Source organism: Apium graveolens, chromosome 3 (genome assembly GCF_009905375.1).
Source record: "Apium graveolens cultivar Ventura chromosome 3, ASM990537v1, whole genome shotgun sequence".
In the NCBI taxonomy this organism is placed as follows: domain Eukaryota; kingdom Viridiplantae; phylum Streptophyta; class Magnoliopsida; order Apiales; family Apiaceae; genus Apium; species Apium graveolens.
Window position 1 is genome coordinate 99,655,335 of NC_133649.1, and position 16,043 is coordinate 99,671,377.

A 16,043-nucleotide genomic window follows, 5' to 3' on the forward strand; every position below is an offset into this window, starting at 1 on the left:
ATAGGAGTGAAAGGTCCATTCTTCAGAATCTGGATGTACAATGGATTGCCATCCTTAGAAATAACATCATTTTATTTTTCCATAATGTGTAGTTAGTCTTGTCAAAGGTTGGTATCTTGATACTGCTTATCTTCTGTGTATGCATTCTTCCAAGATCTTTAATCTGTTTGCTTTCAAATGTTGCTCTGATACCACTTGTTAGTTAATGAATAAAACACCGATGGGGCGGGGGGGGGGGGGTGAATGTGTTTTAGATATTTTTAAGGCTTTTTGAATGTTTGTTACTTGGTTAATAAATAATATTATAAATGCAGTTTTATTATGTTAGCTGATATAAAACGGTGCACACAATATTTCAAAACTCAATTTTATATTAAAATCAAGCTAGTATTTTGCTACAAATCCTGGGTTCTTCGTAAGTAAAGAACTCAGCTTCTTCCTTGAGAGAGTTACAAGAAAAACTAGATATACCTGATACAACTAAAATAAAGGACCAGTGTTTATTTTATAGATTAGTAAACACATATTTACAGAACATGCAATAAGATGTACTAAACCCTACTTTAAGTTATCTCTAAAGCTTTCCATTTCTGGATTAGTAAATCTTTGCAAATCATGTAGGTCTGTGACTTTCGTTTGTCAGTTAATTTTGGCCTTTGATCTTGCACTCTTCAAGCTGCTTTTGTAGACTTTTCAATCTAAGCGATTAGATCGTTTGTTGATTGATAATCTTGAATATTTAACTTGTCTGCATTCTGTACTTGAGGTTCATATCGAGATCTCCAATTTGATCTATAGAGAACTGGCATCTCAATAAGTATAATGGCTTATCGAGATCTATGAGTTCTCTATAAGTGTCTTTGACTTGTCGAGGTCTCTTAGTTATCAATAAGTCAACTTAACTTGTCGAGGTCTCCAAATTTATGCATGTAGGAATGAATTGTCGATATCTCAGAGATCTCTATATACATTTTAACTTGTAGATATCTCCAATCTTCATATCTTCATTTTGACTTGTCGATATCTCTGAGTTCTCTAATGCAGAAATGACTTGTCGATATCTCAGAGATCTCTATATACATTCTGACTTGTAAATATCTATGATATCTCTAATGATAATTTTGACTTATCGATATCTTCAATCTTCATATCTTCAGTTGGCTTATCGATATCTCCGACACTTCTCTATAAGCTATTTTGGACTTCTCAATAAGTCATTATGGAGTTATCAAATGACTTCTCTATATGACTTGATCTGTGAATTGTAGATATCTTGACTTAGAACAATTTTTTCTAAAACAGATTTATTCAACTCCAAGCTTCTTCATAATTTCTCCGAGGCATGATCTTCTTCCAGAGTTTATTCTTAGGCTTGAGAATATTTACAGAAAAATACTCCAGTCTGATCTTTCACATTTTTACAGACTCAAGTAATACAATACAAAACACAAATTTAGGTTATCATACAACTAATTCTTAGGGCTATCAATTTGACCTAGTCTTGTTATGATACAAACATATCTTGCACATCACGAATCCCCCGGCACCTCAAGGGACGAATCCCTAATTTCAGTAACTACATGCACCTATAAACCCTCAACCCGTTGGGTATGAATACTCAACGATCATTACCCTATAGACCACTAACTCACCTTATGGGATAAATCTATACCCTGAGGTGATTGGAGGAAGTGGGCACTCTAATCGAAGCAAAGGACAAAGGCAGATGCCCCAATACATCCGCGGCTTAGCTCCCATCCCTGAGAACCGAGAACTCTCTTGACCCTACTATGCTAGAGACTCTGAATCATCAGACGATGAAGTCGCTTCAAGGAGGAGCCAATGCCTAGTGGCTACTAACAGCCCATGAGCACTCAAGGGACGATTCCCCGAGATGTACAAGAGAGGATCAGGGCTCATGAAGTGGAGATCCAAAGGATAAAGCGTGGCTTGGAGATGCACTTGACCCTAAGACCTCCACCTGCAGTGAGGCAAATAGATTTTTTCTCTTACCATAGACTTGGAAGGTCCAACACCAAGAAGGGTTGCTACCCCAAGAGCTGATCCAAGTGATCTAATGCCCCTAGGAGATCCTGATGATCCAAATGCGCCATTCAATGAAGAGAAAATGATTCCCAAATCTCAAGAAAGTTCAAGATGCCCATCATCAAAGCATATGATGGTACTGGCGACCCGACTAGCCATGTTAGGACGTTCTCTAACGCCTTGTTGCTACAGTCCGTGAACGACGCTATCAAGTGTCGCGCCTTTTCCCTCTCAGGTATGGCTCAATGGTGGTACAACCGTCTACCCGCAATTTGGATTGGATCTTTCAAGAATTTGAGTCAAACTTTCGTCAAGCAATTTATTAGCGGCAGAGTACATGAGAAGAGTTCGGCTTCTCTCATGGGCATTGTCCAAGGAGCAAAGGAGTCTCTTAGAAATTACCTGAACCGATTCACCAAAGAGGCCCTGAAAGTCCCAGATCTTGACGACAAGGTAGCTATGATAGCCCTACAGCAAGGGGCCGGAGATGAGTTCTTTAAGATACTCCTGTCCAAGCGCGCTCCTAAAAATATGTTGCAGTTCCAGGATAGGGCTGGAAAATATATCAAATCACGTAGAATTACTGACATTTCATGAAGCAAGTAGGGAATGTATTTAGTTAAGGTTTGTCATCCTACATATTCGAAAATCGTGTGGATTATCAAGTATTTCAGATAGTCCTATAATTTTGCTCGAAAATATTTCAGCTTATATCAAATAATTAGAGGAAGAATATACCAAAAAAGATCGAACAAAACACATCTTGACAAAATTATTTTACACGCATGAACTGCAAGAAAATGATGATATTAAAGTACGAAAAATCCTCTCGATGTGATAATCTGATCGATTTACTTACGAAGTCACTATCTACATTAACATATGAGAAGCTGTGAAATAATATTTGATTGTGGAGATTGAAATAATACTACAAAAAAATTGTTGAAGTGTGAGACATTCTATTTAGGTGAGATTATTTTCTTTTTTTAATCAAGATTTTTATCCCACTAAAATTTTGTTGCATGATTTTAATAAGGTATCTAATTTTAGTAATAACTCACGTTTCACAATTAGATGGAAGTTTTATAATATAAATGAAATAATGATTGTTCAACAATATTATGTTAAACTAGATTAGTTCCCGGACAGATGCCCGATTATATTTTAATTATATTCTGAAAATTATTTTAAAATAGCTTACTTTGAATATAAATCAATACAATATTTTTAAAACATAATAATGAGAATTGAATAAAATTATAAATATAGAAACTTAAAAAATAATATTATCCAAACTACAAACTTGATTATCAACTTTTTATTAAATATAAAAATATAATAATAAATATTGGTATAAATAAAATTAATTTTGAATAAGATAAAATTAGTGAAGGAAATGGAATTATTGAAATTAATAATTTAAGAATATAAAAATGAGGAAGAAAAAGAATGAGAAATGACTAAGAGAGAGAATAAGTGGAGGTAATAAATGAAAAGAGGGGGATATATAGATTTGAATTAATGTAAATTAAATGAGGAGATGATTGTTAGCGGATGATGAAATTATCAAATTAATGAGAACTTGACATATGATTTGATAATGTAAACTCTTAAAAAAGAGCTTGACACATAAATAATGTTTTAGTATAATGTAAATATCGTAACAAGACAAACTATTAATAGTTGTCAAGTTTATTACTAACTATGATAGCTTTGATACGTATACATGTATAATAGACTTTGTATAAGAACTCATTTATCATGTATATGGAATCAAATATTATAATTGCACGCCTTCACCGTGCATATGTCAACAAGGTATTATAGAGAAGATTAAGGTATGCGTACGTAAATAAGGTATTAGGAAAGTTTAAGGTGTACCAAAAATTGAATCCAAATATTTTGTCCACGTAAACAAACATTAGAGAAGCTTAATGTGTATCAAAAATTGAATCAAGAAGCAAATTATAATAGGATCATTTTCATTTATAAGTTTTGTTAGTTATCTTTATTAAAATGTATGATATTAAAAGTGCAAATAATATACACTTTCTCAACAATTTATTATATTTTCTAAAAAACAAATACCACCTTCGACATGCACACATTATAAATTATTTCTATATTTATATTTTAACAATTTATAAATTTGTCCCTCACATTAAAATTGTTACGATAAATACTAATTTGAAATTGAAAATTTCATTTATTACTTTAAGTATAAATCATAAGTTGAGCCCAACAACATTTATAAAGAAAAAAGAGCCTAGAAACAGTTGGACCCAGCGGAACAAATTTTGTAAAATGTTATAATGCCCATGTTTGGGTCGAACCATTTTTCAATTCATCTGGGCTGAAAGCTCATTATGCATTTTAAGGACTTTTTGGCCGAAAATTGAAAGCAGAAAGTACAATTACTTAACATTCAATTTTCATTTTATTTCTCTCACGCCTGTTAACGTGAATTGTAATTACTGCCATGTCTTAATATATTATATTATGGAAAATGCTACAAATATCAAATTTAACTCATAACTTATAATTTACCTAACATATTACCGACGTATACTTAAAATTATTCAAACGTTTAAATAACTTATAAATTACGATGTTAAGTTATAAGTTACATATATTAAGAAAGTTCACACTAGTCTCATATTTAGAATTGCGCTGGAAAAACAATAATATAAAAATGAATATTTAGAGTTGGATTGAACAATTTATAACCACGTCTCGTTATTATCACAGCATTGTTCCTTGGATTCTCATTTCACTTCTTTCTCTCTATGTGGATATATTTTCCATATAAAAACAATAAAATCCAAATGGTTCCTTGCTGCATGCCTGAAAAAGAAGTGGGGTTCATTTCAGATGCTCATAATTCTATTACACATCAAGAATCACTGCCAAAACTACTACCACATTACCCTCACTTCACCCCCAAACTACAAAATAACCAGGTCATTAATCAATTTTTAGGGTTTAACCAGAAGGGTAGTTTGGTAGTTTAACACCTAGTTTCAAGGCTCGTAGATCTAGGAGCATACTTGTGTCGGAACAATCAAACAATAATAAACAAAACTAAAACACTGTACTAACAGTCTAACACATCTGTGTTGCATTTCTTCTTCCGGTTGTGTTTTTGGGCTTTTCTCTGTTTTCTCAACTACATTTCTTTTCTCTCTCTATTTTCCATGTTTTTTATTACACTCAATTCATTATTAAATCTTGCAAGTTTTAATCTTTTTTAAACCATAGCAAAAACCCATTATCTTCCTTCTTCTTTAGGTGGAAATATCACCAGGAGGCAAAAGATACCCTAGACACCCTTAAACCCTAGAAAATCTAGTTCAAGATTTTCTTGAAAATCTTATCAAGTTCTTATCTTTTCCACTTCCAAATCTACCCATTGAACTTCTGTTATGTTTCTTCAACTATTTCAAAACCCCATAAGTTAATTTTACATCTAAAGATTTTTAAAATCTAAACTTTGTTCAAACAAGAAAAGATTCATTTTTTCAAATCCAATCTTCACAAGACTTCTCTTTTCTTGAACACCTTGCAAAATGGTTACTAAAAAACCCATCTTTCTCATGTTCTCCATTGTCTTGATGTTTTCAGATTTACCCTTTTTGGCCTCTAAATCCACTATTGAGCCATGTTCAAACTCAGATTCTTGCAACTCTTTACTTGGCTACACTTTATACACAGACCTTAAAGTCTCTGAAGTTGCTTCTCTCTTCCAAATAGACCCAATCTCTCTGCTCACAGCTAATGCCATTGACATTTCTTACCCAGATGTTGAAAACCACATTCTCCCTTCTCAACTTTTCCTCAAAGTCCCAATAACCTGTTCTTGTGTTGATGGCATTAGGAAATCTGTATCCACCCATTACAAGACTCGACCTTCGGATACTCTTTCGACTATTGCTGATTCGATTTACGGGGGTCTTGTGTCTGCTGATCAGCTTAAAGAGGCTAATTCTGTGTCTGATCCTTCTGTGCTTGATGTTGGTCAGAGTCTTGTTGTTCCTTTGCCTTGTACTTGTTTTAACGGAACTGATAATAATTTACCTGCTATTTATTTGTCTTATGTAACAAAACCGGTTGATACATTGTCTGCTATTGCCTCGAGATATTCAACTACTATTACTGATCTTATGACTGTTAATGCTCTGGGTGGTCCGGCTATCAGTGATGGTGATATCCTTGCTATACCGCTCTCTGGTAATTTTGGATACCCTTTAATATAATGTGCTTGTTATTGAATTGTATGTAGTGGTATAATTGATATGATGAAGCTTATTTTGGCCCTCTGTGTTTTTGTGGTTTAAAGTATAGATTTTGGTTCCCGAGTAAGTTTATAAAATTAAAATGGAAAAGCCTTGATGTTAAATTAGGTATATACATTTAGCAAAAAAAGAAAGAAAAGAAATCAGGTATATACATAGTTGTAGGATTTGTACCAATGATTTGCTCTGAGATGAGCGTAATAATTTCGTGCTTTATAATGTAAGCCAATGCCCTTTATAGTTGTGTTTATTTTACTGGACTTGTGCGCGCTGTGTTCAATCTCACTGCCTTGTGTACTAAAAATCACTTTAGTACAATATTGACCATGCTTCCGCCAAAAGTGATTCAGCGTCCATTGGCCCTTTCTTAGTAATCGAAGAACTGCCAGTATTTCAGTACATGTAGAATTCGAAACAATGACTTTTCCTGTAGCATTGCACCATTTATTGTTCATAATTTTATTAATAGTAAGCCATGGTAATGTTTTCAGCTTGTCCATCTAATTTTCCGAAGTATGCCTCGGATTATGGCCTGATGGTACCGAATGGAAGTTATGCAATTACTTCAAGTCATTGTGTGCAATGCAGTTGTGTTCCTGGGAGTAGGAAGTATGCCAAATTTCTTGAAATTTGACTTCATTTATTTTAGTTAATCTAAATCTTCTAGGAAATTTCGTTTGACTTGTGTCGATGGACTTGAACTTGGTTTTGATGCAGTTTATACTGCATGCCAGCGTCATTGGCTGTTTCCTGTTCTAGCATGCAGTGCAAAAATAGCAACCTCATGCTCGGAAATATTACAATGCAACAGAGTAGTGCTGGCTGCAATGTTACTTCATGTAATTATGGCGGATTTGTCAATGGAACCATAATCACTACGTATGACATTAGCTAGCATTCCGGTTATCCCATTTACTCTTATATGTAATATTTGCAATTCAAACTAATAATAGTTCCTTAATACTTTCTTGTCTTCTCTGCAGATTGTCTTCATCTCTCCAACCTCGATGCCCAGGTAAGAGATAGCAAATGCTACTCTGTACATTATTGGTAAATTATGTGGCAGTTATGTGATAGAGTTATTCATGGTTTTTGTAATTTGAGTTCTTTTGACAGTTTTTTCTTTCTCAAAATTTTATTGTTGAAGAGTAATTTTGAGATATCAGTTTCTTAGACTTCAGTATGCTGCTTCCTGTTTATCTCTTTTATAAATCACCAACTATATGGTTAAAAACATGGGAATTATATGTATATGATGTTTACATTCTTATATTGTAGTTTCTGCACATCAATTCTCAATGCTGTAAAGTGCAAGTATTCCAGTTCGGGAACTTTCTGATAAGAAAAGTTAGGATCCTGTGCGATATTTTCGCATGTGATTCTATAGAACTTAATATTCTAAACATATTTAGCCTTAAACAACTCTATAGCTCTGTGTGCTTAAGTTTTGTGTACTTGTTGATAAATATGATACAGGACCCCAACTGTTTCCTCCACTTATAGCTCCACCGACTGTAGTTGGCCCAAATTCATTATTTGCTCCAGCTCCTGCACCTATTCAATCTGGCGGTCCTGGAGGAACAATTCCGAACACTGTAGTGCCTTCAACTGGGGCAGTTCTTGGATTCCCTCCTGCAAATGGCCCGGCAGGAAGTTTCCCAGGTAGTAGTAACTCCGGCACATCCTCTCTTGTGAAGTCCTTTACTAGGTTGCCAGTCGTACTTGTCTTGGCTCTGTTTTTTAAAGCGGTGGCATCTTTCGCATTGTAATTTCAGTGATTAAATATCACGTAGATGGTAAGATTACATTTTGGTTTTTAAGTATAGACCTGATTATGGATGCAGCCAATTTAGTAGTTTCCCCTTTGGCAGTAGTTTTCCTTGTTTTTCTTTATTCTGTATTCCTTGAGACAAGAGGTTGTGTTTGATGTATTGTGGTGACAAATATTAAATGCAAATGGTAGGCTGATTGATAAATTTTATTTCTCTGACTCAAGTTATTTAGTACTTTTATTCCATACTCTGTCTGTTCTAGAGAGTATATTTTTGAAACGTTTCTGTTGCTTAGAATTAGCACAATATCGGGGAATTTTTGAACAGAAAAAGGGGTGCAAGACGCCAAGACCTTAATAGAGTCTGACAAAGGATTCAAGAGAAGGTTGTCTGTGTTGTGCAAAGGCCACAGCCAGGTCTTCGAAGTTGTGATATTTGGTCTTATTAAACGAGATCTTAATCTCATTCCTTTCTGATTATTAATTTAGGCCAATTAAGGCTGCTTGAATATATTTTTCTGGCTTTCCGTTTGACCAGCCATTATCCTTCATGATTGCAGGATGCAGCACATTTAGTATCTTTTTATTTTCCCTTCCATTTATTTACCCATGTCATCTCCGTGCTATAGTTCTTTCATCATGCAACTGGTTTTCAAGTAGGTATATATAGTTCGAAACTAAATTGATCAATTTACAAGCACACAACTGAGGCAACAACGTTATTACTCTTTATATTAAGTTTAGATAGAACTTGTATGTGTATATATAACAGGATTCTTGAGGCCTTTGCACATTATGCAATAAAGTAAAAAATACATGAAAAAGTAGTAACAAGAGAAAATGTTGGTGACCTTCAAATGCAATATAAGCATAGTTAAAATGTATATTAACCAAGTTGTTTACAAGATACATGTTCCTGCATAGTGGGAGATATTTTCAGTTGCATAGAATGATATTTTTTTAGTCCAGTATAGAATATAATTATATACATAAGCCTTTGTTTTTTGTTTTTAACTTTTAAGCAGTTGGATATTAAGCCTCCATCGCTATGCCGCAGATGCCTTCTTTGGCCTTAATGCCTCTTTGCATCCTTATGTAACCTTCTTCGCCCCAACTTGTACCCCATGAGTTCTTCACCAGCCAATACTTGGTCCCATCAGCAGCCATGCCCTAGCCTACAGCAGTCACTCCGTGATCCAACTCGGTTCCACATTGACCTGTAAAGACACCGCTAGAGTAGAATTGGAAGTCGGAACCACTAGCATCAATGGCAACGGAGATTGGTTGATTTGCAACAGCTTTCAGCAGTGCACTTTCACTATTTGCTGTCACATCCTCATGCCCTGTTATCGTGGCTGCATGGTTTGTTTCTTTGTTGGCATTGCAAGTTCCATCAGTTCCCCTGTAAGAGTAGTTTGTTTCAGTTGAAAGGTCGTGGTTGGATAAAATCAAATGCGTTGTCCATAAGACCTCCCTCACAGCCTTGATCTTCGCCACTAGTATGACAATCAACCAGTTCTTGCTCTGACAAAGAGATCAGCTTGCCAGTTTTAAGCTGAGTAATTCCTTCCATAGCGGCCACAGCTGAAAACGCCCAGCAGCATCCTGTATATGATGATAATTATCAATGTTATAAGATGAAACATTTCATTTGTTGTATAAATTTAATCTTTCTGAGCCTAAAATAAAATATTTCATTTGTTGTATAAATTTAATCTTTCTGAGCCTAAAACTTACCACATTGGCCTTGGTCCTTGATAGGTATAACCGCACCTTTCTTTCTCCAGTCCATGGTAGATGGCAATGCACACAGACATGGCTTTTGTGTTTTGTATCTGTTCCTTGTGGTTGTAAACTCTTCATTTGTAAGGTCTGCAAATTCATTGATTCCCAGTTTGGATGGCTTGGTATTTGCCTTGTTAAATGACTCTATATATTCCAGGTTCTTATTGAAGATGGAAGAACGCGTAGCTTTCTCTTGAGCATCTTTGTACACACGGCCATAGTGGGACATCCACTGCTCATGAGTCTTAAATGTTGACGCCTCGACCTCACCCAAAGAACGTGCTACAGCAATAGATGCCAAGGCTCCAATAATCAAGATCATAGCCATGACAATGAATTGGTGCTTGCTTGTAAAAGCCATCTTTTGTTAATGAGAAAGGTAGATCTTTTACTTTTGTGGGAGCTTATGCATTTACTTAGCATACCACTCCATTATATAGGCCCGCCATGGGTTGTAAATTAATAAATTGGATTCACCGACAAACTTAATCTTATTACAAATATATGGTATATATTATATATAAGATGAATACGGGAGATACATCATATGAAATTGTATTTCATTCAAGTGTATATCTTACAAGATGAGACTTGAGTCATATTTATAGGCTCACTAGAACATAGGTAAAAAAATTCAAAGGTCAAATACATGAACATAGGTAGAAAAATCCAAATGTCAAATACATGTATTTGAAAAGCCAAAAGTCAAGAGTTATGACTTTGGAAAGTCAAGAGGTTGTTCTAGAGTATTCTAGAGACATCCATATACTAACACTCACCTTTGGATGTCCAATTTTCAATAATCATGCCTCGCTAAAACCTTTCTACGAAAAAAACCCATTGGGAAAAAAATCCTAGTAAAGGAAAAAGAGTACATCGATTTTGAAAAGTTTATTTCAAGTTCTTAAGTCGACGCATGCCAATCTTATATACCAAGTTTTCAAAAACTGATGGGGGTAGCGACTTCGTGAATAGATCTGCTAGGTTGTCTCTTGAGCGTATCTGTTGGACTTCAATTTTTCCATTCTCTTGAAGGTCATGTGTGAAGAAAAACTTAGGCGAAATATGTTTAGTATTATCGCCTTTGATATAACCTTTCTTTAGCTGCGTGATGCATGCTGTATTGTCTTCGAACATTATTGTTGGTGTCTTGTCATGATACATGCCACATGACTCCCGAATATGCCGACATATTGATCTCAACCAGACACATTCTCGACTAGTTTCATGGATTGCAAGAATTTCTGCATGATTAGAAGAGGTAGGAACCAAAGATTGTTTAATAAACAATGATCACCATGAGATGACTGTATCCCCATAAGTGAACAAATATCCTGTCTGTGATCGAGCTTTATCTGGATCGGATAAATATCCTGCATCTGCATACCCCGTTAGCACTGCTTTGGATTTATTAGCATAAAATAAACCCATATCAGTTGTGCCTCGAAGATACCGAAAAATATGTTTAACACCATACAAATGCCTCCGAGTTGGGGCGTTACTATGTCTTGCTAATAGATTCACATAAAATGCTATATCGGGTCGTGTATTATTAGCAAGATACATAAGCACGCCTATAGCACTGAGATAGGGTACTTCAGGACCGAGTATCTCTTCATTTTCCTCCTTTGGTCGGAATACGTCCTTTTTCTTATCAAGTGATCGAACAACCATATTGGAGAGTTAAATGGATGTGATTTGTCCATGTAAAACCGTTTCAAGATCTTTTCTGTGTATGATGATTGATGCACAAAAATTCCATTTGGAAGATGTTCAATTTGTAATCCAAGGCAAAGATTTGTTCTCCCAAGATCTTTTATTTCAAATTCTGCTTTTAAGTAATCAACTGTTTTCTGAAGCTTTTCAGGAGTTCCGATGATATTCAAATCATCAACATACACAACCACTATAGAAAATGAAGATTCTGTATTCTTTATAAAAATACATGGACAAATAGGGTCATTCTTGTAATTTTCTCTTAGTAAATATTCGCTTAACCTCTTATACCACATTCGACCAGATTGTTTTAATCCATATATGGATCTTTATAACTTAATAGAATAAAGATCACGAGAGTATAATTTAGATGCTTCAGGCATTCGAAATCCTTCAGGAATCCTCATATAAATATCTTTCTCAAGGGAACCATACAAGTATGCTGTCACAACATACATTAACCGCTTTTCTAATTTTTCAATAACTACCAGGCTAATAAGATAACGAAAAGTTATAGCATCAATTACAGGGGAATATGTTTCCTCATAATCTATGCCTGGTCTTTGTGAAAATCCTTGAGCTACTAAACGTGCTTTATATCTCACAATTTCATTTTTATTGTTTCTTTTTCGCACAAATACCTATTTATAACCAACGGGTTTAGTCCCTTCAGGGGTTCGGACTACAGGTCCAAAAACTTCATGCTTGTTAAGTGAGCTCAATTCCTTTTCAATTGCTTCTTTCCATTTTGGCCAATCTTCCCTACGTCGACATTCTTCGACATATTTTGGTTCAAGATCCTCGTCTTCCATCATTATATCAAGCACTAAGTTATATGCAAAATTTTCATCGACGATGATGTTATTTCGGTTCCATTTCTTTCCCGTGACAACATAATTTATAGAGATCTCTTCTATTTCAATATTTTCAGGTACCTGGTCCTCTTCCGGGGTTTGGTTATTCATGTCACGGGTCTCTTCTGGAGTCTCTCCTTGAGATTTTATTTCATCTATTTGGGCATCATCATATTTTGCTCCATTTCTTTTCCGAGGATTTTTATCTTTGGAACCGATTGGTCTACCTCGCTTCATGCGAGGTCTTGACTCATTTTCCTTGATAATTTGTCCTTCATAGACTTCAATTTTTGCAGGAACATTTTCAGCTGGTATGTGTGATTTAGTCACTCTATTGATATCATTGAATGCTTCAGGTAATTGATTTGCTATGCCTTCTAAATGGATTAGTCTTTGAACTTATAGTTCACATTGGTTTGTACGAGGATAAAAAATGTTCAATATTGGTGCATTCCATGTAATTTCTTTCTCCAGCTGCTTATTTTCTCCCACCGATTTAGGGAAAATTTTAATCTCTCCCCCTAATTTTGGAAAAACATTTTCATCAAAATGACATTCTGTAAATCTTGCAGTAAATAAATCACCTGTCATTGGTTCAAGATATTTGATTATTGAGAGAGATTCATAACCAACATATATTCCCAATTTTCTTTGAGGACCCATCTTTGTGCGTTGTGGTGGGGCAATTGGAACGTATACCGCACATCCAAATGTTCTAAGATGGGAAATATTAGGCTCTCTTCCGGAGGCCAATTGCAAGGGAGAGAATTTGTGATAGCTTGTAGGTCTGATGCGTATAAGTGCTACTGAATGTAAAATGGCATGTCCCCAAACTGTAACTGGGAGGTTTGTTTTCATAATTAATGGTCTAGCAATCAGTTGGAGTCTTTTAATAATGATTCTGCAAGACCATTTTGTGTATGAACATGAGCTACAGGATGTTCAACACGTATCCCAATTGATGCACAAAACTCATAAAAAGCTTTTGATGTGAATTCTCCGGCATTATCCAATCGAATTGTTCCAATATTATAATCCGGAAATTGTGCCCTTAATCGGATTATTTGCGCAAGTAGTCTCGCAAACGCCATGTTACTAGATGATAATAAGCACACATGTGACCACCTTGTTGATGCATCGATTAATACCATGAAATATTTAAATGGTCCATATGATGGGTGAATGGGCCCACATATATCACCCTGTATTCTTTCTAAAAATTTAGGAGATTCTGTTCCAATTTTTGCTAAGGAGGGTCTGATAATCAATTTTCCTTGAGAACAAGAAGCACAAGAGAATTAATTAGATTGAAAAATCTTCCGGTTTTTCAATGGATGCCCGTGTGAGTTCTCAATAATTTTTCGCATCATAATTGATCCAGGATGCCCTAGCCGATCATGCCATATAACAAAATTATTTTTGTCAGTAAACTTCTGGTTTACAGTGACATTTACCTCAATATTTCGAATATGGGTATAGTATAATCCGGAAGAAAAGGCTGGCAATTCTTCTATAACACATTTGCTACCCGAAGTGATACTTGTAATATAAAGGAATTCTTTATCCCCTTTATTCACCGTTTCAACGTGATATCCATTTCTTCGAATATCTTTAAAACTTAATAAATTTCTTTGTGACTTTGGGGAGAACAATGCATCATTTATAATAAATTTTGTTCCTTCGGGTAGTAATATAGTAGCTCTTCCGGAGCCTTCGATCAATTTTATACTCCCGAAAATTGTGCATACATTGCCTTCATATTTATTTAAAGAGGTGAAATATTTTTCATTTTTAAGTATAGTGTGGGTCGTTGCGCTATCTACAAGACAAATATCTTCCTCTTTTGTTATATGCCCAATACGAGAATGTAAAAAATCCATATTGCTTCTATAATACATAAATATATAATTAGTAAGGATAATTAGGAAGAGATACAATCATATGCATGCGAATGTAAAATAAAGCAAATAAATACATCAAGCATTCTATTTATCATCTAGGGTAGTGGTGCCGTCAGGAGTCTCATAAAAATTAGCGGTATCCAAATAAGTCATTGTTAAGAGATTATCTGCATGGTCTTTATCTTCGAAAACTAAATTTGTTTCAACATTATTGCCTTTGTCCTTCAGGGACGCTTGATAAAGGTCAGCTAGGTGTTTTGGCGTACGGCAGGTACGTGACCAATGGCCTTTCATTCCATATCTATAACATTCACTTTCAACAACCCTTTTTCCTTTATTAATATTTTTCTCCAACTTCGGGTTAGAATTAGATTTATCATACTTGAAAATAGGGTAATTTTGGATTTGAGATCCACGACCACGGGTTCCTTGTCCATGAGCAAAACCACGTCCACGCCCACGATTACCCCCTCCTTCACGCCCATAATTGTATATTGCCGCATTCGCTTCAGGGAATGGGCGAGATCCTGTGGGGCGAGACTCATGATTCTTCATCAAAAGCTTATTATTTTGTTCAGCAACAAGAAGACAAGAAATCAAATCTGAATATTTTGTAAAACCTTTTTCACGATATTGTTGCTGAAGGAGTACATTTGAGGCATGAAAGGTTGAGTAAGTTTTTTCCAACATATCCACATCAGTAATATTCTCTCTGCACAGTTTTAATTGAGAACTTATTTTAAAAAGTGCGGAGTTATATTCACTGATGGTTTTGAAATCTAGCAGCCTCAAATGCATCCAATCATAACGAGCTTTTGGAAGAATCACAGTATTTTGATGATCATACCTATCCTTTAAATTTTTCCACAATTCAAGTGGATTTTTCACCGTAAGATATTCACTTTTAAGTGCCTCATGGAGATGGCGGCGAAGAAAGATCATAGGTTTTGCGCGGTTTGACTCAGTCTTTTGATTTTCCTCTTTAATTGTATTTCCAAGACCTTGTGCAGCCAAGTGAATTTTGATATCCAATATCCATGACAAGTAATTCTTTCCCGTAATATCAAGAGCCTCAAATTCAGTTTCGTAAAGTTTGACATATTATAAACTATACAAAAAGTGTTAGTAAAATATATTAAATATTTATTACAAATAATAAGACTAATAAATCACAAGTGTAATATTTTAAAAATATCCACTCTTATCATGCAACAATAATAAATAATTATGAACAAAGGTTACTCCAATAAAATTAGTTATAAATTATAATGAACATAAAATAATGAGTAAAATAAATTAACAAAGGATAACCTACAAAATATTATTTTTATTCTTAAAGATTTTCGTGCATAATATCATGCATAACACGTAATTAATCAATAAAGAATTATACGCACAAGACTAGCATCAATATTGATATTAATTTCTCGTTTTAGATAAAAAACAAATAATAAATATACAAAATGATGGACACAAACTCTGAACTATAACAAAAAGGTACACATGATCAAAATGTTTGCGACAAAAAATGAGACACTATTATTTATTACACATGAATAAAGATATCCAGTATTAGTGCCTAGTGGTTACTCATTTTTATATATTAATATTCTTACATGACACATACAAAATATGGAGCTCCAATGACTACTCTTCATTTTGGAAATTTCATTCCTAG

The 16,043-nt window shown here is 34.7% G+C and overlaps 4 protein-coding genes and 1 pseudogene across 4 annotated transcripts; 2 read left to right on the top strand and 3 right to left on the bottom strand.

Annotated features, from left to right (window-relative positions):
- The first annotated feature begins 2,157 nt into the window (after positions 1-2,157).
- Positions 2,158-2,643, top strand: LOC141714467 (uncharacterized). Its single transcript, XM_074517985.1, has one exon. The coding sequence runs from the start codon at positions 2,158-2,160 to the stop codon at positions 2,641-2,643; it is 486 nt and encodes a 161-aa protein (XP_074374086.1).
- Positions 2,644-5,121: 2,478 nt separating this feature from the next.
- On the top strand, positions 5,122-8,319 carry LOC141712642 (lysM domain-containing GPI-anchored protein 1-like). The gene is made up of 5 exons (XM_074515655.1): positions 5,122-6,273; positions 6,830-6,947; positions 7,056-7,217; positions 7,322-7,353; positions 7,815-8,319. Exons 1-5 carry the CDS (start codon positions 5,613-5,615, stop codon positions 8,105-8,107), a joined length of 1,266 nt encoding a protein of 421 aa, XP_074371756.1. The 5' UTR covers positions 5,122-5,612; the 3' UTR covers positions 8,108-8,319.
- Positions 8,320-8,961: 642 nt separating this feature from the next.
- Positions 8,962-10,255, bottom strand: LOC141710832 (senescence-specific cysteine protease SAG39-like; annotated as a pseudogene).
- Positions 10,256-11,187: 932 nt separating this feature from the next.
- Positions 11,188-11,568, bottom strand: LOC141714468 (secreted RxLR effector protein 161-like). Its single transcript, XM_074517987.1, has one exon. The coding sequence runs from the start codon at positions 11,566-11,568 to the stop codon at positions 11,188-11,190; it is 381 nt and encodes a 126-aa protein (XP_074374088.1).
- Positions 11,569-14,449: 2,881 nt separating this feature from the next.
- On the bottom strand, positions 14,450-15,307 carry LOC141714469 (uncharacterized). Its single transcript, XM_074517988.1, has one exon. It carries the CDS (start codon positions 15,305-15,307, stop codon positions 14,450-14,452), a length of 858 nt encoding a protein of 285 aa, XP_074374089.1.
- Positions 15,308-16,043: the final 736 nt, after the last annotated feature.